The sequence below is a fragment of the Semicossyphus pulcher genome, unplaced genomic scaffold, assembly GCF_022749685.1.
Source record: "Semicossyphus pulcher isolate SPU_LCO1_2020_fin unplaced genomic scaffold, fSemPul1.0.p SCAF_19, whole genome shotgun sequence".
NCBI classification, from domain to species: Eukaryota; Metazoa; Chordata; class Actinopteri; order Labriformes; family Labridae; genus Semicossyphus; species Semicossyphus pulcher.
This window is the reverse complement of record NW_027211692.1, coordinates 21,404,154-21,430,238: the sequence shown is the minus strand read 5'-3', so window position 1 is coordinate 21,430,238 and position 26,085 is coordinate 21,404,154. Positions and strand designations below refer to the sequence as shown.

General features: G+C 38.0%; 2 protein-coding genes across 3 annotated transcripts in view; both read right to left on the bottom strand.

The window, feature by feature from the left end:
• brwd1 (bromodomain and WD repeat domain containing 1) overlaps positions 1-21,082 on the bottom strand; it is a 30,192-nt gene extending 9,110 nt beyond the window's left edge. For both annotated transcript variants that reach the window (XM_069668071.1, XM_069668072.1), the window contains exons 1-31: positions 20,903-21,082; positions 20,732-20,790; positions 20,584-20,613; positions 20,300-20,359; positions 18,913-19,063; positions 18,584-18,682; positions 16,091-16,251; positions 15,640-15,861; positions 14,529-14,629; positions 13,563-13,633; positions 13,313-13,413; positions 13,133-13,173; positions 12,938-13,039; positions 11,051-11,204; positions 10,813-10,947; positions 10,210-10,338; positions 9,755-9,903; positions 9,408-9,484; positions 8,960-9,190; positions 8,609-8,792; positions 7,136-7,226; positions 6,749-6,859; positions 6,573-6,643; positions 6,082-6,310; positions 4,909-5,025; positions 4,220-4,327; positions 3,868-3,992; positions 3,349-3,431; positions 2,912-3,023; positions 2,324-2,385; positions 2,076-2,231 (exon numbers count right to left, since the gene is read on the bottom strand). In XM_069668071.1, coding sequence (XP_069524172.1) covers positions 2,076-2,231; positions 2,324-2,385; positions 2,912-3,023; positions 3,349-3,431; positions 3,868-3,992; positions 4,220-4,327; positions 4,909-5,025; positions 6,082-6,310; positions 6,573-6,643; positions 6,749-6,859; positions 7,136-7,226; positions 8,609-8,792; positions 8,960-9,190; positions 9,408-9,484; positions 9,755-9,903; positions 10,210-10,338; positions 10,813-10,947; positions 11,051-11,204; positions 12,938-13,039; positions 13,133-13,173; positions 13,313-13,413; positions 13,563-13,633; positions 14,529-14,629; positions 15,640-15,861; positions 16,091-16,251; positions 18,584-18,682; positions 18,913-19,063; positions 20,300-20,359; positions 20,584-20,613; positions 20,732-20,790; positions 20,903-20,939 — 3,559 coding nt within the window. In that variant the 5' untranslated portion in view covers positions 20,940-21,082. The remainder of the gene's footprint in view (positions 1-2,075; positions 2,232-2,323; positions 2,386-2,911; positions 3,024-3,348; positions 3,432-3,867; positions 3,993-4,219; positions 4,328-4,908; positions 5,026-6,081; positions 6,311-6,572; positions 6,644-6,748; positions 6,860-7,135; positions 7,227-8,608; positions 8,793-8,959; positions 9,191-9,407; positions 9,485-9,754; positions 9,904-10,209; positions 10,339-10,812; positions 10,948-11,050; positions 11,205-12,937; positions 13,040-13,132; positions 13,174-13,312; positions 13,414-13,562; positions 13,634-14,528; positions 14,630-15,639; positions 15,862-16,090; positions 16,252-18,583; positions 18,683-18,912; positions 19,064-20,299; positions 20,360-20,583; positions 20,614-20,731; positions 20,791-20,902) is intronic.
• Positions 21,083-22,330: 1,248 nt separating this feature from the next.
• hmgn1a (high mobility group nucleosome binding domain 1a) lies at positions 22,331-25,701 on the bottom strand. The gene is made up of 5 exons (XM_069668702.1): positions 25,520-25,701; positions 24,383-24,412; positions 23,522-23,593; positions 23,275-23,400; positions 22,331-23,181 (listed from the first exon to the last, which is right to left on the bottom strand). Exons 1-5 carry the CDS (start codon positions 25,532-25,534, stop codon positions 23,110-23,112), a joined length of 315 nt encoding a protein of 104 aa, XP_069524803.1. The 5' UTR covers positions 25,535-25,701; the 3' UTR covers positions 22,331-23,109.
• Positions 25,702-26,085: the final 384 nt, after the last annotated feature.

The window sequence follows — 26,085 nt, the reverse complement described above, 5'->3', positions numbered from 1 at the left end:
ATGAGTTTATTGCTTCTAACAGAGTATTTTAATCACCACAAACTATATCTTAAGACGGCCTTGATTTTGTCACTCATTTAATTTTTCCGTGCACACTATTTAAATAAAAAAATAAAATAAAAAAAGCCATAATAAATACACTACATATTTAAATGCATCTCATCTGGTTGTGCTTCAATGTAAAATCATCTCTGTATGCAAGGCCTTGTTTGTCATCGCTGGCCTCAGCCATTGCCACAACTGCTTGATCCTGATTTTCCATTGGAGGATCAGGACAGCAGCGCTGCTTCAGGTAGTTGTGCAGCACTCCGATTACACTTATCCACAAGTACTCGTCTGGCTGGCCTCTGTAGTGCATGTTGGTCTTCATTTAGATATTCCAAATAGTCCATGCTTCTTCACAAACAGTACTAAGCAGAAGTTAAACCTGACTCTTTGAAGGATTAATTTAAGCTTCAATTTAGTCCTAGAGTAGCTCTAACCTTCCCTCTTGCAATCAGCTTAGTTTAATCCAGAACAGGCTAAGTCTATGACTATTTTGAAATTGGTCTGTGCAAGTCGCTTTAAATTAAGACCGCTCAAACAGGCATTTTAGTCTGGGACTAGGCTTAAGCCTTGTCTGTAAAACCGGCCCTATGTTTTTTTCAGAAACCAGACTGCAGTTCATGTAGAACATTGGTTTCAAAAGTGGGGTCAGCGAACCATAGCATGGGGGTCCACAAAATAATTATAATAAATGTATAATAAAGTATAAAATTGTGATGCATCATTAAAAACTGCATGTCTACAGATGAGACCATTTGCACCAGTGAAACAAGCATACTGTGTCCATTACTACCACCCACATTAGCTATGGACCAAAAGAAACAGAGATTTGGATAAGAAAGAAAGAAAGAAAGAAAGAAAGAAAGAGATATGATTTTGACACATCAAGTCAATATGTCATGAATCACTCAACTCACTAAGGTCGCAACAAACCATTTCTGCTGCTGTCTTGCTACTGTAACTGAAAGCTTTTAAGACAAATTACTTGAAAAGTATAAATGCTGTCAAGTTGAGTCCGCAAAATTCTTGAATAAAATGACTCTCTGTTTTAAAGTACAGAAGTGGTATTAACATGATTCTATTGAAATGTCTTTCTGTTTATCACTATTAAACAGGTCTGACGTAATTAGTTCGATAAGTTTTACAATACAAATAGTTCCAATGGCATCTTAGAGTGCAAATGGTAGTAATCATAGGCTTAATCAGCATTACAATTATGAGGGGGTCCTTGGAAAATGTCCCTGGTCCCAAAAGTTTGAGAACCCCTGATTTAGAATGCCATGTTGTAATAAAAAGTCTTTCAATTGTTTACTTATGAGCCCTTCCAATACCTTGGCTAAAACAGAGAGTTTAGATATGGTTCTAATTGTTTTTTGGGTAGTTGAATCTCCACCTTTTAATACTGGAATGACGTGTGCTGCCTTCATGATCTCAGGTATTTTACCACTTTCTAAAGTCAGGTGAAAAATATGAGTTAATGGCTCAGCAATAATTTCTGCATCATTTTGTAAGTGGGGGTCTAATCCACCAGGACCAGCTGATTTCTTGGCATTTATATCTTTTAGGAGCATCACACACTTCATGCACTTCTATAGGGCTGAAATTAAAATCAAAATCAGAAGGCATTTATTCTTGCTCTTCAGAAAGATTTTGAGGGAGATCTAGATGTGTTTTGTTTTCAAACAAGCCAGAAGATATAAACTTGTTTTCTTTGCATTACTCGAGATCTGAAAAACATGCTTTTTTGCATCTAGTGGTTATTTAAACCATGTTCTGCAAATAAATGACCTAAATGAGAATATTTTATTTGGCAGTAAGGAGAAATGTTGTATACAGTAACACAAAAGTTAATTTTACATAAACCTATAAATAGTAGAACCAGAGAAAAACATATATTTGCATTGGTTTTTTTTTCTGGAGCTGTAGTTAAAAGCCGACAATAGATTCTCTGAATAAATTACTGATAATGAGTGTGTGTGAGTGAGCGCAAAGAAGGGAGAGTTAAAATGTTTTGGTTTATGCACACTTACCGAGATGGATTAGCTGGTCTATGCCAGTGATAATACGCTCACACTCATCGTCTCTGCTCCTCTCCCCCCACTCCCCTGGCAGTGGCTTGTACATCAGCTCACTCATCTCATCTGCTGTAACAGGTATACCACCTCCTTCTGTATCCGGCTGCTGGGCTGAAGAGTAGAGACACCAATGTGTATTGAAACCCCATTAACACTGCTTTATGAACAGACCCCAGTGTCTATGTGTGAAAAGCATTACTTACCATCATCTGGAATAGGTTCCACATCCCAAGGACTCAGTTTCTCTGTTTCACTATTGTCCCACCTGGTAAAAACACAAAAACAAGGGTATCCAGAGTCAACTTTCACACTTGCTTTTGTCAGTTAAACTATTTTTATGACCATATTAAATGAAAATTGCTTGTAAACTAGTTTGTTTCAATTAAAAAAATGGCAAAGCATATAGTTAGTTCCTGTCATTACAAGAACATAAAGTGTGTTCTTGTCATGTTTCTTAATAACTTAGGGGACAGACCAAGACATACTATAAAGTTGACATAATTGAGGAACCCTGCTATAGAGTGTAAAAGCACTAATGTAATGTACTGGAAAAAAGTGAACCATAAAATCCAGGATTGGGAAGAGACAGTTTGCCTGCTTGGATTATTATTATTGCCATTGTGGGAGTATTGAGTGGCAGGTGTCTTTTACTTCACTTACTGCTGTCCCGTAGGCTTAAAGTGTTTGTGCTTTGCTTCAAACAGTGACACTATCAAAAACAGTATGTCCAGGAAAATAGCTGGCCCCACAGCCACCATGTTTCCAGTTACCCTCTGAAATTTGTTTCCCACCTGACTTTGAAGCACTGGAAGAGACTGTCTGGGTATTCTGGCTGGTAAGGCTCCTGACAGTCAATTGTCCCAAACCACCAGGCGTCGTCTATCACGGAGCGGAACCTGTCATCTGTACAGATTAAGATGTTAATAGATTTAGGAAAAGAAGTATCTCTCTAGAGTAAGGGTCATTTGCAACAGGATATATGTGTCAGTGCCTTGACTGTAAAGCAGCAAAACAGAATTAAAAAAAGAATAATCAAAGTGGAATAATGTTGACAGCCAGAGTATTCATATTCGTTGGTTTGAAAAGTTGAAAAAGTAATTCAAATCACTACAAGGAAACGCCTGTTCGTCCAGATATATGCCTCTGAAATTGATTCAACAGATAAATTGAGTATGGTACATGGGCTTAATACCAGCTATTGCCATCTTTAAAAATGTGCCAAACTTACTTGGTTGCCAGTTTCTACGTAGCGCCTCGTCATAGCTTTGCCTCAACACAAGAAAATCTATCACATCCGGCATGTCGTGATACCTTTAGGAGAAATCAGCAACATTTCAGTGGGGAGGTACAATAACAGTTCAAGAGTTTCTCTGTATCAAACTGAGTGAATTATACTGACAAATACATATGCATATCATAAAAAAGTTGCAGTACCATAAAATGAGTCAGTATGTCAAAGATAAAAAACTGATTTTTATCCGTAGGATTTTGTAGGCAGAGAGCTTATCATCCTAATTATAATAACAACAACATAACAATCAAATGTAGTTATCATTACTAACTTATAGTAAAAACCTAATTTTGGAATCCTACTTCTTATAGTACATGAACTTGTAGAAAGACTAGGGACATATAAATATAAGGGAAATATCACCTTCTTCTTCGGTTGCTTTTGGGAGTAAAAAAATCCAACAATATTGAATCTGTTCCTGAATAGGGAGCCAGTTAAGGAAACTGATGTGCTTACTTGACAGAAAATGACTTGTCTGTGATTTTGCCGGTGCCGTGGTCAATAAGAGTAAGTTTCAGACAGCACAGTGTTGGAGGGCAGACTTCATATTTGATCCCAGTTATCTTCACAAACTCTTGGTCCTAGGAAATATACAACCGGATTTACAATTAATTTGACTTTTTAAGTTACAAATTTGAAAAACATTGACAACAAAAAAGATGCACTTAGTTTACACAATCCACTTTTCTTTTTTTTTTACTGTTTTTTATGACTCAGAGAAGATTCTGAAAATTGTGTTTTTCTAAACTTCTCTTTCTAAACATTTTTCATCCTGAAGGAACAGATGGAATCTTCTTAATTGTCTTACCCGCAGCTCCATTTTCTTCCAGGGTTGTTTGTCTAAATTGATCGGGTACAATTCACTCCGACTCACTGCCTCCACATAGGCCTCGTGTCCCTGCCGAAAGTAGATCACCTGACGGACAAAGTGGGACCCAGAGCTTTTAAACTAACTTTTCTCTGTAATGAGAAGATGCCCTACTAACCTCCAAAATGTTTAGATAAGTTCTATAAAGCGCCAGTATATTTAAGAGCAATCATTTTTTGTAACATGTAATCTAATAAATGATTCAATTAATCAATACATTTTAATTTGTATAGCACCAATTCATAACAAATGTTATCTCAAGACACTTTACATAAAGAGCAGGTCTAGATCGTACTCTGTTATAATATTACCAGAGACCCAACATTAATCCACCATAAGCAAACACTTGGCAACATTTTGCAAACAGTGGCGAAATAAAACAGCCATCTCAGCCAACTTTCCAGTTTTGCAGCCTGACTGCCATTTCTCTTTACATGATATTACATTTATTTTTGTTAACTCCTAATGTTCTTATGTTCTAATTTTCTTGGTCTGTTCTTCTAAAAAAAGAGTATTCATGATTTGAGACACTATTTTCTGCATTATTTCCTGCTAAAGGGTCAATACATCTTTGATCAAACCAACTAATTCTAATCTCATGTGCCTTTCCTAGTATGTTAAGAACATACCTCGTCGCCCATTTGAGGAACAAAAGGAGACTTCCTGGGAATGACATCAGTTATCCAAGGAGAGGGTCTGAACTCATTGGACACTTCTCTGTTGATGGATGGTCGGGCCTTTGGACGCTGAATGGAGCACCAAGATATACAACTTTAAACGAGTAGCTGAACTTGTTTTAAAATATTTGTTACCCACTTCATCACCATATTTCTTCAGTTACATAATCTAAAGTAGCCTTGGCAATGATACACCAGTGACAATCTCGGATCCCATCGGCTATAGTCTGCCGATATAGCCTCTGGGGACAATGGTAAACATGCCGGGCGTGTAGCTAGTGGTTAGCGATAAAAGACTTCCAGTTGAGACTTCCTTGTCCACGTGCTGCATTGTTTACAGAAAAAGAATCAGTTTTTCTTGTGATTTACTTTAATTAACGTGTCTTACATTTGCCGAAATTTCAACATCATGATGCCGATTTGTAAAAAGTAAAAAAGCTTTGTCAGGTCTGTCCTCAAGAGGAGAAGAAAACTACTTTTTTTTTTAAAGATTATTTTTTTGGCCTTTGGCTTTATTTATAGGACAGCTAAAGATAGACAGGAAATGTTGGGAGTAGAGAGTGGGGAGTGACATGCACCAAATGATCGGCAGACTGGGAGTCGAGCCTGCGATCAGTGCAGCAAGGACTATAGCCTCTGTAATGGGGCGCCTGCTCTACCGACTGAGCTAAACAGCGCCCCAAGAAAACTACTTTTAATTTGCTAATTTGATGAACAGAGGTTGGATCGATCTGATGCATTTGAGGAAGTCGGGAAATCAGAACGACTTTCGTGACACCATGGAAATTTATCTCAAGTTGAATTTTAGATCTAGAAAGGATTGTTAGCTGAACTGTTTATAGAGATTAATAGGAAGCTTAATCATTGTCAGATGATACTGATGGGAGCCTGGATGTCATAACGGCAAATTACATTTCGCCTGCTTTTGCTCTACACATGGACTGTTTTCCCTGCATACACCACAGCCTGCTGATACGCAATTGGTCAATATTACTCGACTACAAGCATAGTACAAATGGAAACCAGAACAATCGCCAACCCTAGAATCCACACAGGTGAAGATTCAGGACAAGTATCTCCTGAGTGTAGTAGGATAGATGCTTACACTGTGTATAAACAACTTACCCTGAGTGCCTTGTTATTTTCTCTCTTGGCCTTTTCTTTGCTTTTCTTCACAGGTTTTTCCTCCTCATCACTCTGCTGTTTTTCCTCCTCTTCTTCATTCTTTAGATCTTCCTCTTCTTCAGAAGTGCTGAGTCTACGCTGCCCTCGTTTCCTTGATGACAAAGGGGTGGAGGGCTGCAGGTTGATACCGGCGTCTGCCGTCCAGTCTGAATACTCACTGGATGTGTGGCTGTTCAATGAAGAGCAGTTACGGTTACAATTTTAAGTTAAATACAGTATATGAAAAAAGTCCATCAAATTTCAATCAAATTCTTTATTTTAACCTGCTTGGGGTACCAGATAGGTGGGGATTGCCACCTAAGACAACAAAAGGAATGGCAAAGATGCTTTTGACATTCAGAGAAACCCATTAATCTGGTACTCTAAACAAGTTCAAACAAATTTCAAAGAATGACATCTTAATAGTAGGTGACCCTTGTAAGGTTTTATACCTTGAGCTGTCACTATTCCACTCTTCCTCATCATTGGAGGAATTCAGATCACTGCCATCCAATTCATTGTCCTGAACAGATAAAAATAAAAACAGGAAAATCCCAAAAAGGACACCTCAGTTAACTTTTACGACACAGTCACAGGACAGTGGAGAATGTGATACCTCAGTGTGTACCTCTGAGCTTGCAGTCTCCTCTCCCTCTTCACATGACAAGTCAATGAATTCCAGCGTGTTACTTCGGCTGTGTGCTCGCTTCGTGTTTGGTGGCTCATCATCTGAATCATCCTGAAGGGACAGATGGAACCCTCTCAACACCAATGCAACTATTTTTACAGAATGGTTAGGAAAAGGTTGCAATCTTCGCTTATTGTTATAAAAACATGGTCGTAAAAGTGGCATAACAAAGATACTTTAAATAAAAGCAGGTTATAAAAGTGTTTGATACAATCCAACACAAAACATTTTAATGAAGATGCTGTTTGGGGTACAGAAACCATTTTTTCACATTGCCATTTAACATTTCATAACATGAATATAGCCATTAAAAGGACAGAAACTTACTCGACAGCTGCTGTAGATAATGCGTCTCTTCTTTGCACTGTACAGAACAACCTCTTCGTCTCCTTTGGCTGTTCGACTTTCCTCCTGGTCCCTTAAAAGAAAAAAACCCCACAATGTTTAGAAAGTCAAAAGGAACAAAGGAAAATTTTATGCAAATGACATAAAAAGAAGTGCGCTGCAGAGCAAACAGCGTTTGCTTGCGTGTATTTTAATGCAAATTTGGCCCCTTTCTATGCAAATGAGCCCCAAAAAGTGGCAAAAAGCACCTAATTCACAAACTCCAGTGTTGACAGCATCTTGCAGTAAGATTGAAAATATTACCGAAAGAGCAGGTGGTTAGTGCAGTATTATAAGGGCTGTCACGGTCAGAGTTTACAGTGATCACGACAACAATTCCACATTTTGTGTGTTCAAAAAATGTATTTGTCTCTAAATATATTCTGTTAATAACATATTGTCACTATTATTATAATCGGGAGACCAATCAGTCCGGGGCTGTGCAGGGCTCAACCCCGGCACACAGGCACACTTTGTTCACGTGTGGAGCCATTACACATGACTAGGATTATTATATGGACGAGCTGCTGTTGCGCGGTCATTTAAAAAATGAAGCTGTGTTACAGACAGTTAAACTAGTAAACACCCGTCGAGTCTGGATTTTACAGTTTAAAGAGTTGCCCCCTCCTCTCCCTGCTCATCATAGATCTGTGCATGGAGTTGAGATCTGTCAATGTGTGCTTAACTAATGCCTGGGAGCGCAGCAGACAGTGGCGCAGAGTGCAGATAGCTTCTCTTTACAATCAGACACAAAACAAGAGCAAACTTCACGGATCTGCAAAACTTCATGGCCATGTTTGCACTTGAATACCATTAGTGCAATTTACTTTGTGAATTGTACCTTGAGACGGAGCAGATAGCCAGGGTGAATGATGCGCAATTTATGGAGCTATCAGCAGCCGCAATTCATTCTTAGTAAGTCTCCCCCTAGGTATACTATAAACCAAACTCCCAGGTGGGGCAGTTATTGTTTAACATGCCAATGAAGCACTCAGATAATGATATTGGACTTTTAGTTTCATTTTTCACATTTCATTATATTATTGAGAAAACCAGGCTACACTGATTTTGTTCGATGTATAAATACATTTTATAAAAAAAATTAAGCCTTTACAAAATAATTTGAAGAAATTCTTGTCATTAAAATTTACCATTCTAATAAGAAACACCATTTTTGACATTGGGTCAATGTTGAATACTTTTGGATATAATCTTAACATTGATCTGATCCTTCACAGAAGTATGATCCATTTTATTTTCATCTTAAGGATAATCAATTGTACTTTGCGTAAACACGGTCAACTTCAAACAATATCTAACCTAAAGCACCCGAGAGGGCACCGTCACCTAAAGTCACACACATCCCATGCCTTCGGCTGTGGATGAAAAAGCTAATTTTAAATCTCTAGTGTCTACCTGTAGCTGCTGGTTGCCAGTTCAGGCACTACCACCCTGCGCCTCCAGGCCTGCAGGTCTCTCTCTGTGGCCATCTGGCTCCTAGGGGCATTCTGGTGCATCTGACGAACACCCTCCACCTGTCCGCTGCGGCGCAGACCCACATTGGGAGGTGACTGCACATCGGCTCGTTCATTCACAGACACTGTCATGAAGCAATAATAACAAATATTTAGTAGAAAATTACGCTAAATGTGGTATTTTCAGGACATTGTGTCAAGCTTTTAAAATTACAAAGCTAGAATACAATAGCTCACTGGGTTAAAATGTCAGCTAGAGTAATCCAATGCAAAAAAGGTAGTGTATTGATACCTCTGCGTGGTGTGCTTGGGGCTGGTGCCAAAGCTGGGCCCTGTGCCTCAGCTTGCCCTTCTGGTCCTGTTCCAGCCCCTGGCGCTGCCTCAGTCACAGGATGGTTTTGCCGGTCCTGTTGCTGCTGGAGATGTCGGATAGCCTCATCCAGGAGGCTGCTGCGTCTGACTGTAACTTCCTCATGCTCTGCAGTCTGTTGACTGATCACCTGCTCCACAACTTCGCCATCACCTGTAATCAAACAGAAAAACCAAGAGCTTGAATAGGATGGTGTAAGAGGCTTATATTGAATCAACACCTAAGATGGGTTTGTTAAATAAATATCAAACTTGACAAGACATAGTAGCAGGAAAAATACTGTTCATGTGTTCTGCTGCAATTAAATTGAGTTTAGAATGTGGTAATTGAAGTTAAATAAAGGCCTGTTTGTAGTTAGTTCCAGTCTTACTTGTGGCTACGTATCCCAGCTGAGGAACTAGGTGTTCTGCAGCAATGTTCTCCCGCCCTGGGACAAGACGCTGGTACCTGAGAATTATGTAAAAGAATGTAAAGAAAATTAACATTTCATGAGTTCAACAAGCCTGTTACTAGGTTTAAGTCAAACCAACACTGACTTTGCTATGAAGTATACACATAAAAATGTGTATATGTGAAACAGGGACAATATGACTTTAAAGTAACTTAAACTCAAAATGCAATAATCTACTTAGTATTGTTTTTCATAGTGACCATAGGCAATGAGAACTTGCATGAACTAAACATTCAAACATCAAGTAGAGGATATATAATGCAGACCGTGGTGGATGGGGGTTTCCGTCCACGTCCACTAGGAAGGGTGGAGGCATGAGATGGGGTGCCTGCTGTGTCTGTTCATCAAGCACAAAGCCGTTTGAGTCCCGGATCAGCGGTCTGTAGTCTGTGTGAAAGAACACCTGATCTGGAAGCTGTGTGGGGACATGAGAACGAGGCAGTTAAAGATTAAGATACTTTACTGCTTTTGTTAAATCCATGTGATGTAGGATTATATAGACAGACGCTTATTTTATGAAGCACAAGGTTACATTTTTAGACCATACAGTTGGCTTTGAGAGTACTATAATTCAATGCCTATAACATTTTCCCATTCTTTACAATGGCTTAGTATGTTTTTATTGAGTGAAAACATGTTTCCCTTAAAATTGGATTACTACTACAACCTTGATGAATTTTTTGTATCAAGATTTAAATGTGCATGTGAGTTTTATCCTTGCCTTCTCATAAGGCTTGGAACTGCCAAAACCAAAAATGAGCAGATGGCCATGAGAGTCTGTGCAGGCAAAACGCTGACCATCAGGGGTAAATTTGCAGTCAAAAACGGCTCCATGACCCTGGCCCTCAATCTGGATGAGAAACACAAAATAACCTCATGAACAGAAACTGGTTAGCATGGAAGACAGGATCTGCACAACAGTATTTCAATACTTGGTAAAAGGGGGACAATCATTTTCTTTTCAGTTCATGCACCCACTTTGTGCTGCAAAAACAAAAATATAACCAATCAGTGGACAGTCAAACTTGCGGAAATAGATGGAGGGTGATAATAAAATTATGAAAAGGGGCTGTACAAGATGAGGTAGCACATTCTGAAGAAATAAGAGACACTGTCAGACAGTGTGCCTTCAGGATTACAAACACTGAAGACAGACTGTCTGACACCGGGGATTGACTGATGTGTAAGCACAGACACAAAAACCTTTTCACTATGTTCCTTACTGCTATCATGGTGTACCTAAATCAATATTTTTTTAATTCATTTTGCAGGACTTTTATGTTAACGATAATGTTAATGCCATGTTTTGAGAGGGTCAGTGTACCATGTTGAAGTAGTGCTGTGTGTTTTCCCCTTGCAGCAGATCCCAAATGAAGATGTTCCCATCATGACCAGCAGACAGGATGATTCTGGGGTCAAAAGGGTGCGGCTCCAGGACAAATACCTCAGCCTCATGGCCCTGAAAACAAAGTTCAGGTAAGCTTCTGGTTTGAAAAATGTGTCCATTTCTGGAGCTAAAGAAGAGGGTTGTGATATCCATTTAACTCTGTGTGCAAAATTACCTTCAGGATATGTAGCAGCTGTCCTGTGTAGGAGTTCCACACTTTAAGGAGATGGTTGTTTACAGCCGTGATGACTGTGTTATCATGGCGATCCCACGCCACCATGGTGACTTTGGGTTTGAAATAGGTTTCATCTTCACTCATTGGTTCGGCACTGAATAAATACAAAAATAAAATATAGAAAAACACATTCACTTTGATATAGTTAATTCATTACTGAACACAATGACAATAAAAATAAGCTTGTACTAGCTTGTACATGATGCTGAATTTATTTTTCTCAATAATTCTCCTTTGTTTCCTGTTATAATGCTTTGCTACATGTTGTCTTCCATAGACAAAAAACAATTCTCTTTCACTTTGCTGATGATAATTAAGTTGGTAGCTTATGCAACAAAAAGCCCCACTCTTGCCATGCTGTAACACAGAAAAAATTACCACAAAATCCAAATCTTTAATATTGGACAGGGTGCACCTTGTGTGATCCAAGTGTGACTTTCTCAGCTATAAAAAAAAAAAAAGATAACTAAAACTATGTAATGCTTTCTTAACACACAGTACAACATTTCACACATGAAAATGTAATGAAAATGTCTGCAACCACATTGCTGTTAAGTACTTTGAAATGACTTTAGCAGCTAAGCCAATTCTAGAAACAGTTTGAATGTCTGGAGCCATTCCAAATGACACTGAACAAACTGTTGATAACAATGCTTTACTAAAAAGCTTCAATCAATAATAAAACAAAAGAACAGTATTAGACAGAACGCGTTTTGGAGGCTGTAAAACGTGAGGCGCACCTCACTGCCTTTTTTGTGGAAGTAAACACCCGATCAGACAGAGCCCGTTTAAGCAGCTGGGGGTGGCTTTTTTTTCTACTGTTGATAAGGCAACCACCAAATCATTAGCCGCCATTAACCTAACCGTTATATTGTAAACTGACCAGCTTCTCCTTTCAGAAAAAACGCCCATGTTGTTTGACGCTTTTCTGCTTTGAGTTGACATTTTTTCAACTTGAGGCGCTCGGAGCGTTTCCTCAAAAACGCGAGGCGCACAGAGCAGAGAACAGCAAGACGCTCTGCAACGCAAAAGCAGTGCAAAAAAGTGTCCCTCTCTTAAAAAAAAAAAAAGACAAAAAAGCCGCACCAGCTGCTAAAACGCGTTCTGTCTGATCAGGCCCTTAATCATCATGTAATTTTGACCCACAAGCATGTATGTGTGGTAAATAATGAGCTCATACTCAAGTTGCAGATTAATACAACAAAAGAAAGAAACGTCCCTTGTAACTCTTGTAACTTCCCAGTTATATCCATCTTTGTCTAATTAAATGTACTGTAGCAAGCCTCGTATTGTAATCAACCAACAGAGGTCTAGAAGAATCTTGTGAGACAAAATAAGTTAATTCTAATAGTTAATTGAAAGGACAATGAGTATTTATGTACTTTTTGAAACCACAGTAAAATAAGACAAATTTAGCTTAAGTATACAATAACCCTGCACCTCAAACTCCAACATCTTTCAGTCTCGCTGCAGAGGATGTTAAATCTCCACAACCTGTTTTGTTTTTCCATTAGGTGAGACGACTGTGCAAAGGTGTATACAATCTGACAACTGAGAAATTAAAACATTTATGTTAACAGATTCCTCAGCTTTCGCAGCATGTGGTATAAATGCACTTAATTTTACAAACCTCCCAAACTTTTTTTTTTTTTAACAGCAAATGGGAATCTTGTCCTTGCATATCCTGTTTCTTATACAGTGTATATTCTTGTCTATTCTATTTGTGATTGAGAAAGAAACAATTATTGAGGACACAAAAAGGAATCTATGAACAAAAATTAATCGTGGCCACATCCACACTGGTGTGCAACAGAAAAGTGATCTTACCCTGGAAGAGTGGCAGACATGTTGAGCAAGATGCACCTCCACTGCTGCCGCTGATGGAGCTTCCAGATCCTCGCGGTTCCATCTCGACTTCCGCTCACAAACCTTAGACAGCAACTTATGCATTATAAGCCGGGAAATTTCATCAGTATAGATACTATGAAAAAATGCATGGTAAGTAGAATGATTTCACTTTACCTTTCCCCTGAGTGACTAAATTGGATGCTATCAACTTTGTCCTAGACACAGAGCAGAAATTTGTCGAGTGATCATTATTTGCTGAAAGTTTGATGTGTTGAACCAGTTTTGTAGCCCAAAGTTTGGGGTCCATATTTTTCCTGTATATGCAACAAGTTTTGCTTTTGAGAATGCTCTCACCGTGTGCTCATGAAGCTCTGATATCTTTTCTGGACTCCCACTTCCCAAGTAATATATCCTGATGACATCATCAGTACTTCCTGTTGCTACGAACATCCCACCTGAAAACACAACATTTTGAAAAGTTTATTTTTCCATGCCTGCGACATGATAATTCTGAAAACTGTATGCTAAAAACATGAAGTAACATACATACAGCTGTATTCAGCACAAGGTACAACATAACAGTCAACCTTAAATGACTAATTACCTGGACTGAACGAGGAGCACACAGTCTGAACTCCAGGCCTCGGACGTTCTGTAAATTTGTGTGGTCGATCGCTTGAAGAAAAGTAATGACAATGTTACTGATGTTACACAAAAAAAGGACCAGTGAGTCATGTTGACTTGACAGGAAAGTCGGACATATAAATTTTGTCACTATTTTGTTCTCCGTATTTCAAAATCAACATTTGCCTGCACAAGCATATTGGCAAACAGCAGCTTAACATTAAGTATTACCAGTTCTGTCCTAACCTTATTTTATCTGATGATCCACTGCTCAACAAAACTATTTAAGTTTAAATCTACACTAACCAGCTTTTCAACTTTAGGATGACGAATGTTATTATAGTCTGGTCAGATGCCAAGTAAACATTCCTGTGCCAGATAATGCTGATTCACATACTTTGTGGAAAACAGAGATCACTAAATTCAGATCAAGTCTGTATAAATATCATATTTGCCTGTTTAATACTTTTACCTGGTTTCTTGCTAAACAACTAGATTCAGCTATATAAAAAGTGGCTGTATTACAATATAGTAGCCAGTATAGCAACAAAATACTGTCCAACAAGTTTGGCTGATCTTCCCTACTGTAGGCTTATAGCTGAAGGAGAACTACAATTTCAAACCACCATTTACTTAACAGGTTACCTTGTTAAACTGTTTTCCAATTGCCTTATCATGATACACAAAACTGTTTTGTTCAAATACCTGCCATGTGAATGTTTCCTTAGATCAGATAACACATAACATAACACATAAACACATAAATTTGACTTGACTTGACATAACACATATGACATTTCATAATTATTGGCCATATAAAAACACATGAATGGTTAAAATAGTTTTACAGTAAGGAATAATATTGTTTTTTAAAGTATCATTCAGAAAATATAGGGTGTTGTAAGTGTTCAAACCCATTTAAATCGTTGTTAAAAGCAGCACTCACCTAAAGTTGATGTTGTTGACGTCCCACTGCCAGAAGCAGACTGTAGCATCAGTTCCAGTAGACAGCATGTAACGTTTTGAGCCCTTTGCAAAAGGTGAAAACTAAAAACAAAAAAACAGTGTCTCAAAGGTTAAAAGATTGAGCACCTGTACCATTAACTAAATCAAGACATTCATTCTACATCGATAGTACACTGACAATATCGAGGACATCAGTTTTGTTCCCTTGGGTGCTCCTAATGGCCATTCACAGTAATAACAGGTGGACACTACCGATTTTAACCAGACGTCTACAGTTGGCTCCCTTTGTCACGGTTGTAACTCGTGATTTTCCTTGCTAACAGTCGCTTTCCTTTTTAGACTGTTTGCCTTCATCTGAGCGTCAAATTTGTTTCTTTTTCTTTGGATTTTCAATTATTTTCGAAGTTCCATCTGTAGTCATCGATCTATTCTTTGTTTGTTCAGCCATAGTAGATTACTGTTTACTCGCAAAGCTTGCAGAGACCAGAAAAGCTTCTGCTTAGCTCCGCCTACCCTCTCTGGCAGACCAACCACTGCTAGGTGATGGAAAACATGTCACTAACTGGGCGCCGCTTGTGATTTTTTCCTGCGAATGTCACCACAGACACCCAGTCAGTAATGCTACTATATTCTGCAAATCCAAAGGCTTTAATCAGTGGGCCATAGGCTCAATCACCATTGTATTGCCTCGTTCGGCGATTTATTTACATGAAAATCTTCGAGATTATTATTTTAACTTAGCAAAAACCAATGAAAACATACCTAGTAGTATTGGGATCCTAGAAATATTAGGTTTTGCATAATCAGGTGGGGTAAAATGAAGCTCTCATAATGGAATTATGACAGCTAGGTGGCCAGAAATACTCAAAATAAATAAAAAGGCCCTCATGAATCCTGCTTCTTTGCTTTGATCTAATCCAATATAATATATGCTATATACATCTGCTTGATTTTAAGGTCGTCAGATAATTTATCATGACAAGAGTAAGAGGATGAAACTTGTTTTAATGATTTGTTGATAAATAGAAAAGACATTTTGTCTTTTAAAACAGGACAGCCCAGTTTTCAAATCATGGCGGATATTACTTTACCTGTAGGGAGGTAATGGATCCACTGTGCCCCTGCAGCACAGCCACAGGGGCACAGGTACGAAGGCACCATACACGGATGGTCTTGTCACAGCTTCCTGCGGCAATTAGTGTGTTTTCGTAATTAACTGCCAGGTCTGTGATCTCTGCAGAGTGTCCTCGCAGCGTTGAATGAAGCCTTCCATCAAAAGAAGACCAAATCTTCACCAAACAGTCATCTGAGCCCTGACAAAGAAAAGAAAAACCTAACCTTAACATAGTTTACAAGACACTTGAAGACTCACATATGACATCAACTTAATCCATATATTAAGTATGGGAAGTCACAGTAGGTTGAGTCTCAAATTTATAAATGTTCTGTATTGAAAATGATGTGCCAAAAGATAAGTTACACGACAAATCAAACAGGGTTTTATATTCAGGTAGGAGGATATGTTGACAAGTTCCATCTTACTGTAAAGATCCTGAGTCCAGTGCGATCAAATGCAATACAGTATACTGCAGACAGATGTCCAAGGATGCGCCTGTGTAGCCGCATGCGCTCATAATTGCTGACAGGATTGATGGAGCTGAAGCGTTGTGCGCCCGTCAGCTCTCTGCCTCTATGGATCTTCACTGTTAATGACAAGATGCCAATCATAAGAATTAAGTGATGAAATTAAAGGGCTGCAAAAACACAGAGCAAAACAACAGTGGGTGTAAGGTATATTGACTCTAAATGTGGGCAGTAGTGACTGGCCATTATCATGACTGGATGAAATTAAATATACAAAACTCGGTAATGCTTGTGCTTATCTGAGAACGCAAGTACATTGTCTCAAAAAGGTATCCTTAGACAATAACAATATCACACCAGCTTTAACATCTGATAAATCTGGTTTGTAAATGTAGCCCTGGCAAACAACTAAATATCATATTAAGAATAAATATGTCTCAACATCAGCAGCAAACGGGAATAGCTGGAAAACCTGGAATCTCAAAAGACATGAAGTATTAAAGAAAACCCGTGTAATGTCAATATAATTGTCATGTCAATAACAACAAACACTGCATTAAAACAGACTGCATCAAGGCTACAAATCAATCTTAGTTGTGCACATTACTCAGTTATTAATAAATTGTCAGCAAAAACAGCTAATGAGGAGAGGAATGTCTAAAACAGTGCCAAGCAAAACTATGGCTAATACATGTAGGAACTAACTTTTCGCTATACATTGTTTACAACGCATAACAGAGGAATATTGAGTGAGACCAGGGGCCTATACTACGATGCGAGTTCAACATACCCAGGGTATTCTCCTGATCTGGCTTCACTTAATCTAACAAAGGAAATCACGCTAAAAGGTCACATGACACTGGTTATCAACTCGATAAGTCAACCCAGGGTTTCTATGAGCATGTCCACATAAAAGGGGCAGAGTCTGCAGTGTATGACTAATCTATACATAGGGACAAGTCTGCCATCAGCTGATCGGCATATTTTACCTCGGCATATTTATTTAACTCAGAGCAAAGTGTGACATTAGAAATATATAGTACTGTGCAAAAGTTTTAGGCAGGTGTGAAACAATGATGCAAACTAAGAATGCTTTCAAAACTATAAATAATAATCGTTTATTTTTTATCAATTTACAAAATGATAAGTGAGCAAACAAAAGAAAAATCTAAATCAAATCAATATTTGGTGTTTCTACCCTTTGCTTTCAAACCAGCATCAATTCTTATAGGTACACTTGCAAAGTCAGGGATTTTGTAGGATTATAGTCAGGTGTATGATCAACGAATTATACCAAACAGGTGCTAATGATAATAAATTTCACATGTAGGTTGAAACAGAAACAGCTGTGTAAGAGGCTTAAAACTGGGCGAGGAACAACCAAACTCTGCTACTAAGGTGAGGTTGTGGAGGACAATTTCATGTCACAGGTCATACACCATGGCAAGACTGAGCACAGGAACAAGACACGAGGTAGTTATACTTCATCAGCAAGGTCTCTCCCAGAAAAAGATTTCAAAGCAGACTGGGGTTTCAAGATGTGCTGTTCAAGCTCTTTTGAAGAAGCACAAAGAAACGGGCAACACTGAGGATTTTAGACGCAGTGGTCAGCCAAGGAAACTTAGTGCAGCCGATGAAAAACACATCAAGCTTATTTCCCTTCGAAATCGGAAGATGTCCATTAGTGCCATCAGCCCTGAAGTGGCAGAAACCACTGGGTGCACTGACGAGTTAAAATTTGAAATATTTTTAAATTGATAAATATAAACAATTATTATTTATATTTTTGAAAGCATTCTTAGTTTACAGCATTTTTTCACACCTGCCTAAACCTTTTGCACAGTGCTGTATATAATATATGAAGTATTTACAAGTAATCCAGACTAAAATCCACTCAGTTTCAGCTGCTGAATGCAGGAAGGAGAAATGGCAAATGAAATCGTAGACTGTGTAAATGCGCAAATTAAGACTATATCACTGCTCCATCATCAGAGCATGATATATTTATAATAACGCCTGTGTATTACATTAGATTAATACATTTCAGAGATGTATTTTTGTTGCTTTTATGATAGACTTAGACTTATTCTTTTAGTCTCAGCCCCCAGGCTTATTTACAGAGCAAATAAAAATGAATATGAAACCACAATTTAAAGCACTAAAAATGCTTCTTTTCAAATCTTATAACTACAAAAGTACTTCAGTGGTTTTATCAGTCTCTGTTGTAGATGCCAGTAAAGCACGATGAATATCTTTCATGAATATACAATATTTTATATTAAAAAAATAATACAGTAAAGCTAAAGTTTTTTAACGGTCTCCCTCCCTCCTCCCTCTCAAAGCTCCTGAATCAAGAGACCCGATTAGTCAGTAGGTGGTGTTTAGTACAAGTTGATCTCTTATCTCAAACATAAGCTGCTCTGGAGCAGGTTATGTTCGCCCCAGACCTACCTAAGTGTGGAGGTTTCTTGCAGTTCAAAGGCCTCTCAGGTGGTCTGCCCCGGTGAAGGGCTGCAAATGATGAAGCTCTTAACCGCACACTATTGCAGTCTGGAAAAAAGAAAGTTCAGAGGATGACACAGCCGATTACCAGCTGTGAGTCTAAAAAGGATGATATCAATTCTGGCAAGTGCACAAACCAAGAAAGTATTCAAATCTATAACATGAAACTGTATATTTTTCCATTTATGGAGCATGTTGAATTTCTACTACTGTACATAGAGAAGACAGAGAAAAAAAGCTCATATTTCTTTCCCCAGCAATACTTGAAGATTGTGTACCTTTTGTGGTCCGAAGCACTGACTGCTTTCCAGAGCCCAAGAGAGAGTGTACACCTGGGACACATGATGGCACCTCTTTATCAAGAATTGGTCCAATCTGCTTGCACATCTCTAGCAAATGGTCTGGTGCAATGTGACTGTTGGCTGCAACCTGTCAGGGAAAAAAAGACAAAGTTGTGACATGACACTGAAAAGAGATCACTGTGACCACAACCAAAAGTTCTGATAATAAGACTTAAAAGCAAAACAACCAAACTAACTTTTTAAATGTAAAGATTTACTGCTCTTCTTTGTTTGATATCATTGTAAATTGTGCCATTTACCGACCTGATATTTTTATAGACTTAACACTAATTAAGTTAAATTATAAATAGATTCATCAATAAGGAAACAGTTTCAATCACATCTTTATTTAAATTCTGTCTAGTTTATGTAAAATAGAATTCAATCTGAAAAGTTGAAGTTGGATTTCAAAATGACTTAAGTTTTTTTTATCTAAGAAAACTTCTCATATACAGTGCACAATAAAACGGTCCAGTTAAGTTGATTTCATAAAGTAAAACTGCTTCAAATCTGCTTTTAACCTGTGACCGATCATCTTACTGTTGTAACCGTTTTCTTTTAATACACATTTGAACTGTATTTTCTGCACATTTATTGTTTTATACTTTATATTGCTTTTAATGTCTTTGCTAATTTGTTTTAACATGAAAAGTGTCTTTGAGTACCTTTCAAGTGCTATATAAATAAAATTTATTATCATTCTTGTGTTTTGCTTGATTGGGATTTGAGTACATAGGTTAAATTGACAATATTTATGACGTGGTGCAGTATTTTGTTTTAAGTAATAAAACAAATGTTAAAATCTTTTCATGAGCTGCAACCTACTTTAACTGACTTGTCAGAATATTTGTGTGACAAGGTACTTGGTGTTTCATGTGCTTCTCAACTCTTCCTATCCCGAGAGGCATGGTTTCTTACACAAACCTTTTCCTTTTAATGGACCAATCACAGCACAGGTCACATGCAAAATAGCGCAGAGACAGCGCATTTCAGTCTCTGATTGGCCAACAGGGCCATCCGGACGTAGCAAAAAGCCGAACAACCCACCCTATCTGCAGTACAACAGTCGGGGCTAAATAACAGCATACCGCATGTTCTAATACCGTCTTATGAGCGACCATAACGGAACTAAATTTAAAATTGAGTCAGAAGGCTTGAGTTATGACATTGTAGATAACCCTAACTCCAGTAAATTCAACAGTCTTTAAGCAAGAATAAGAACAAAGAACGTAAACAAGCCTAGAGCATGGACACAGAGTCCCACTGTCACACGACAACAACAAGTGCCAACATCGAACATAACAGATATGAAGTTGAATCTCACCAAATCTTCATATGTTCTTGGATGCTCGTTTCCCAGCCAGTCCAATCTCCCAGGTAAGAGCTGGCCAAAATAAAGTTTGGTAAAGCGGAGTGGCCACAAAGCATAAGAAAGGCACGAATATAAATTGTAAAAAGAAAAGAAAAGACGGGTAATGTCAAACGGGTGAGACGTACAGTGGTATTAAAGAGTCGATTAATTGAGATGAGTTGAATGCCCAGTCTCAGTCAAGACCGACTGTTAGCATCTAGCAGTTAACAAGTAGCATAGGCAACGGGGATACACACCTGATTCTCCTCTAGTTCGCTCGTCAGGACCTTCAGTATAACACAAGAGTTGATTCATATTAGATTGATTCTATTAAATCTATTATTGACAAGCTAGTTAACTATTTTGAAATACAACATTCATCGGCAGGCATGCACAACAGCTTACCTCAGCCGCTCTCCGACATGGACCCGTTGTTAAAAAACGAGTAATCAAGTAGTAGAGCTCTGAAAAACGAAAAGTGGAGACATAATGCGTGAAAAAGCAGATAATATGTCCATTAGGACGAGCGATATAGTGTATATAAAGCTATCATTTAGGTTTACTTCTGCGGCTTACCCGACTCAAGGAGCGAAATGTTCCGATTATTGGCCATTGAATCGATCGTGATTTGGAGAGGCGAAACAAATCTAAGTCTAACTTTATCACAACAGAAAATATGATATATTTATTTAAATTAGGTTGCACTGCTCCGTTCCCCTCCACGGTTGCTCCCGCTTTCTATTCAGCTTGTTTGCAGTCGCCATTGGAAGGATGAGGCCTCAGCAATACGACTTACTTCCGCCACAGCGGAGTAACACAGGAAAAAGGGGGTGGGGAAGAGCACTTTCAACAAAAGACAAGAGTGAACGTTAGCCTGTTGGATAGCAACATTTGCATTATTTGAGGGTAACATGGGGCATTGATATGATCACAACCCCGCTTGTAAAAAAAATTGTTAATTATAATTATTTGCAAAATTGTACACAATGCAGCAGCCAAAAGGCCGCCGTTTTTCTGACGTATCTCTTAATTAATCTAATTGCCTAAATAGTTCTGTTTTTATGTAATCGTGTGGCCTAGTGTCATAATCTGGTTCTGATTATATTTTTTTTTTGTTTGTACTTCAAACAGGGCTATTTTCTAAATAAGAAGCACAAAGGAAAGGGCAAAAAAATTGCATAATTTCTTTCTTCTAATCTTTGTTTTTATTTAATTTATTGATCGTAACTAAATTTCAATTCTTACATTTTAAAGATTTCAAGACTGGGAACTAGATAACCAATTGAGCTAAACAGTCAACTGCCCCATGATAACAGGTCCCAAAATGCCTTGAAATGTCAACTTACCTGAACTTCAAGGGGGTATTACCTTATCTTGGGAGCCAGGATATCAATTAAAATGGAACTTTTAGAATCAGAGACACTTTTAGGGTTAGGATTGTAGGCCTCTTTTCATTATGCTCTCACTTTAGTTGTTAAAAATTGCAACGATAATACATTTTAGGGAACAAATTATTTATGCATTAATGCACATACAAATTATCTATTTATGCATATCTAACGTAACATATTATAGTATAATGTCATACTTTAATACATATACTTTTGCATCTTTATTACCTCATCCATACTGTGCAATTACTTCTCATGTGAAATTGTTATTCATTCTGCAATGTCACTTCACCATCAACCATATCACCATGATACACGGTTTTTTTGACTTGGTGCAATTTTTTTTGTACAAAAATGTAACCATCCACAATAAGTGAAAGGTGTACATAGACTTTGTTTTTATTAATATTCTTATTGCATTTTATTGTCTTGCCTTTTTTCTATCCATCACTTGTTTCTCCCCGTCCTTTCCTTTGAGCTGTTGTAACAAGTGAATTTCCCCCAATGGGGGCAATCATTGAAGTCTCTTATCTTAAAAAAGGACACATCGGAAATCAGTGTTTTTAACTCAATCTCTGTATGTAGGGTGGACACGCAACTAATTACACATAACTACAAATTTAAAAGAAATTCCCATTTAATTGGCACATACCATTTATAACAAAGAAAATTCTCTTTTTTTAAAAAAAGAAAAAGAAAAGAAAGAAACTGTACATTTGTAAAAAAAACAAACAAAAAAAAAAACCAAACAAACAAACACCACAATGGATATACTGTGGCATTACCATTTTGCTGATGGAAGTATACAGTTAACCCAAGTATAATTAAGGCATATTGATTAAGCTCAGGTAAGAATATGGATCAATTTAACCATCCTCAAAGGTACACTCAATGACGACATAAAGTCATCACAACAAATTTCAGTTGTAAGGATCCTTATAAAAAAGGCTTATAGAACACACCTCTCCAATTTCAATCATCCTGTTCCCTATCAAACACATCACATGGAATTCCAAAGCAGTTCTGGTTACAACATGCCTCAAGACAAATTTAGAAGATCTTGGGTAAACTCTCCCCGATATGAACATGAAATTCATTATATAGGCATCACTGCATGTTATGCAGAAAACTACAACCTAAAAAAGGCAAAATAAGAAGCCAGAAAGACAAAAAAATAAGTACAATGGAAAAAAACCCCACCACAGTTACTGACACTTTCCCTTCAAAAAGCCATTAGATTGAATTGACTTTTTTTAAAGAATATTTTAAAATGTATTTTTGCATCCCTAAAAACATTACTGCCTTATGAAAGTAGTTGATAAAAATAATCTCTGCATCAAACAACAAAGAAGGTACACAGAGCTCTGGCAAGTGAGTTTCAGGGTCTCACTACTACTCTGCTGCCTTTTCCTCCTCTTCAGCCTCGTCCTCCTTTGCTTCTGCCTCATCTACCGCTGCAGCCGGCTGGAAGATGAAGAAAACATGCAACATTGGTTAAATGCAAACAAAGAGCAATTTTACAGTATAAAAGCCATGAAGATGACACTTATACAATACCTCCTCAACTTTGGCCTCCCCGTTTTCTGCAGTAACCTCTTCTTTCTCTTCTTCCTGAGGTTCTTCTGGCTTGTCCTCTGCTTTGGCCTTGACTACCTCTTTCACCTTTTTGCTCTTGGGAGTTGGCTAACAAAGCAAAACAAACCAAGAAGCCTGAAGTGCAAGGTCAGAGATATACAAGAGAATAAAACAATGCATTGTAAGTTAATACAGTGTTATTGTGCGCTGGCAAAATGTCTCCTTTTACCTTTGTCTTTTCTTGTTCTTCCTTATTGACTGGCTTTGTACACACAGCCAACCGTAGAGACTTTCTTGGTGGCTGACGAAGAGATAAAAAGATAGTTCAGTCATTTAAAAGTTTGGATTTGCATAACACAGCATCCTTAAGAGTCCACTAAACATCTTCTGTCTCATAAAATCGTGAAAAAATGAAATGTTACATAACAAGTTGGAGGTTGGTATTCGCATAAGAGAAAAGTAATGAATCCAGACAGCAAGTACACAAGCTTTCTCATTTGAATGTCTAGCTCAATGTTTATTTTTCATGTGCATTTTTGTGTGTGTGTTAAATAAAAAGTTTTTTTTTTTCAATTTCATGCTTGTAAAAACATTCTTATTACTTAAAAATGTCAAATAATAATCCTGACAACTTCTTAAAATGTTTCAAATTCTAGATAAAAATTACAACAGGACTGGGGGTGAAAAAGGAAAAGCTCAACAGATTTGTCATAATGTTCTTCTTGTAAAGGCGAACAATTATAAATGCTTGTACATGTACATTTAAGATTTGTTTGTAATAAATAATGCAGGAAGGTGGGCTGCATGTTTACCAGTGCCCCCTACAGGTTGCAGTTCCTTAAACCCAATAGAACAACTATTTTGGCTTTGATAATGTGTTGTACATGAAGAGAAAGTTACTGACTGTTGTCCTTAAAAAGTTCCAGTTTCTCACTTGCATGATTAAAGCTGGGTAGCAATACACTCTGGTAATGGCCATCTTATATGAACCAAGATATTATCCATGTCTTGACTCAAAGTAGAACAAAATGTTCATTTGGGTGTCAAGATGTGTTTTTGCCGATTTGAGGGTAAAGACTTGTATACTAACCACGGGACTTGCATCTGCATCACTGGTGGACTGTGCAAGAAAGAGAAAAGGAGAGAAGCAAATTAATAAATCAGGATCAACAACCATTCATATGTTAGGTAAAGTGGGTGTGTAGCACAAAGGGGGGATGGGCAGCTTTCTCTCCTTCAGTCACAAAGAAATTATTAAACCTATGCGGAGGGGAGTCTGACACGTTTCTAAATTGATTGAAAAAGGGTTCAGCCAGTTGTAGTTTATTCCCAACAAGCACGGTATAGCTTTGTCCATGAGACAAATGTTTTAAGGAAGCATGGTATCGTGGGTACTTAAGAAAAAGGGAAGTTTCGCTCCCCCCATGCGCTTCCATAGCCTACATCATTGCTGGGAATCTGCTTTTTGTTCCAACGTTACAATACCCAAGAACTGCTAAATAAAACTCTACGACGGAATTTTACGGTGTTTGATTAAAATGACATGGCGTGTCGTTGCCTTTCTGAGGATCAGGATCAGTAGCAATGACGCTCCTAAAGAAAGGACTGACCAAAAGGGTGACGCTCACCAGCTTTCAAGTACACACAGACAACAGGTGAAAGTCTCAGTGAGGGCTGAAAATCAGAGAAAAACAACACACCATTTCCTAGGTGCAAATGGATGCTTCAATAATAACACGTTCATGACGGAAAGGCCTAATTACACACATCCTGAGGCAATTACGCAAAATATTTCCTTGATATGACAACTTGTTCATCGACGTTGGCTAAACCTCTTTGTTTGATCTCAGCACACACAGAATACGAATTATTATTAAAGCCCATTCGGATACAAATTTTCGCATCTAAACCAACAAGTAGTGACATTACGAGAGCATACAATTGCATACTTGTTAGCTGACAATGCACGTTGCAGTGTAGGCTACCAAGTAAAAAGGCGCCACTTTCCTTAATCAACAGGATCGACTCGACAGACCTGAGCATAGCAAAGGTGGGCTTCATGCATGCATGTGGACGCACTGTAGTCAGCACTTATAACGTTACATTAGAGCTAGTGCAGTATAAAAAAGGGAAATAAAAGATACATAGTAGTCTACCATTGTCCCCCGTAAAAGACAACATATGCATTAGAGCAAATGATAATATTGAATTGTATATCTAAACTTACCTTTTTCCTTCCCATTGTTGCGTAGGTTGTTCGGCAGAGATAAAAGGATAAAACCTTAGACAGTAAAGTAAAGCCTTAGACAGTATGGGAACCTAAACGAGTCTGTCCCACACCTCAGCCTAAACCTTTAGAACAGTGTGTAGCTTAACATAAACGTCCGACCATAACTAGAACAAGCTCAAACCGGATTGGATCCCCCTTTTCAGTATATTGTATCCCTTATCCTACCAACCTACAAGGAGGAGTTTTTCTCCGCCCCTTGCTTCCAGTGATTGGCGTTGAGGTCGAGGCAACACATTTTTGAACCAAAACATCATACCTGTGTGGGTAGGATATATGCCAATCAGTCAACACGACTCTCACTTTTTACCCACGAGCTGTTTTCAGTGTATGTGCAAGACTTGAGAAATTCAAGTCTACCATGTAAATAAAATAAGTTATTTAATGATAAGTTACATTCACAAATTAATTATATAAATGCCATGTCATGCCAAGTTACAATTTTGCTTTTTCTTGCTGAGTGGTCTGTGTTAATGTTATTTCTATGCGGACTATTAGATCAAAGC

What these genes read in the sequence shown, in the direction of transcription:
- hmgn1a (XM_069668702.1), bottom strand. An exon ending in ATGCAGATGCAAGTCCCGTG is followed by an intron (nt 23,594 to 24,382) that starts GTTAGTATACAA and finishes TCTCTTCGTCAG; the next exon opens with CCACCAAGAAAGTCTCTACG. An exon ending in AAGAACAAGAAAAGACAAAG is followed by an intron (nt 23,401 to 23,521) that starts GTAAAAGGAGAC and finishes TTGCTTTGTTAG; the next exon opens with CCAACTCCCAAGAGCAAAAA.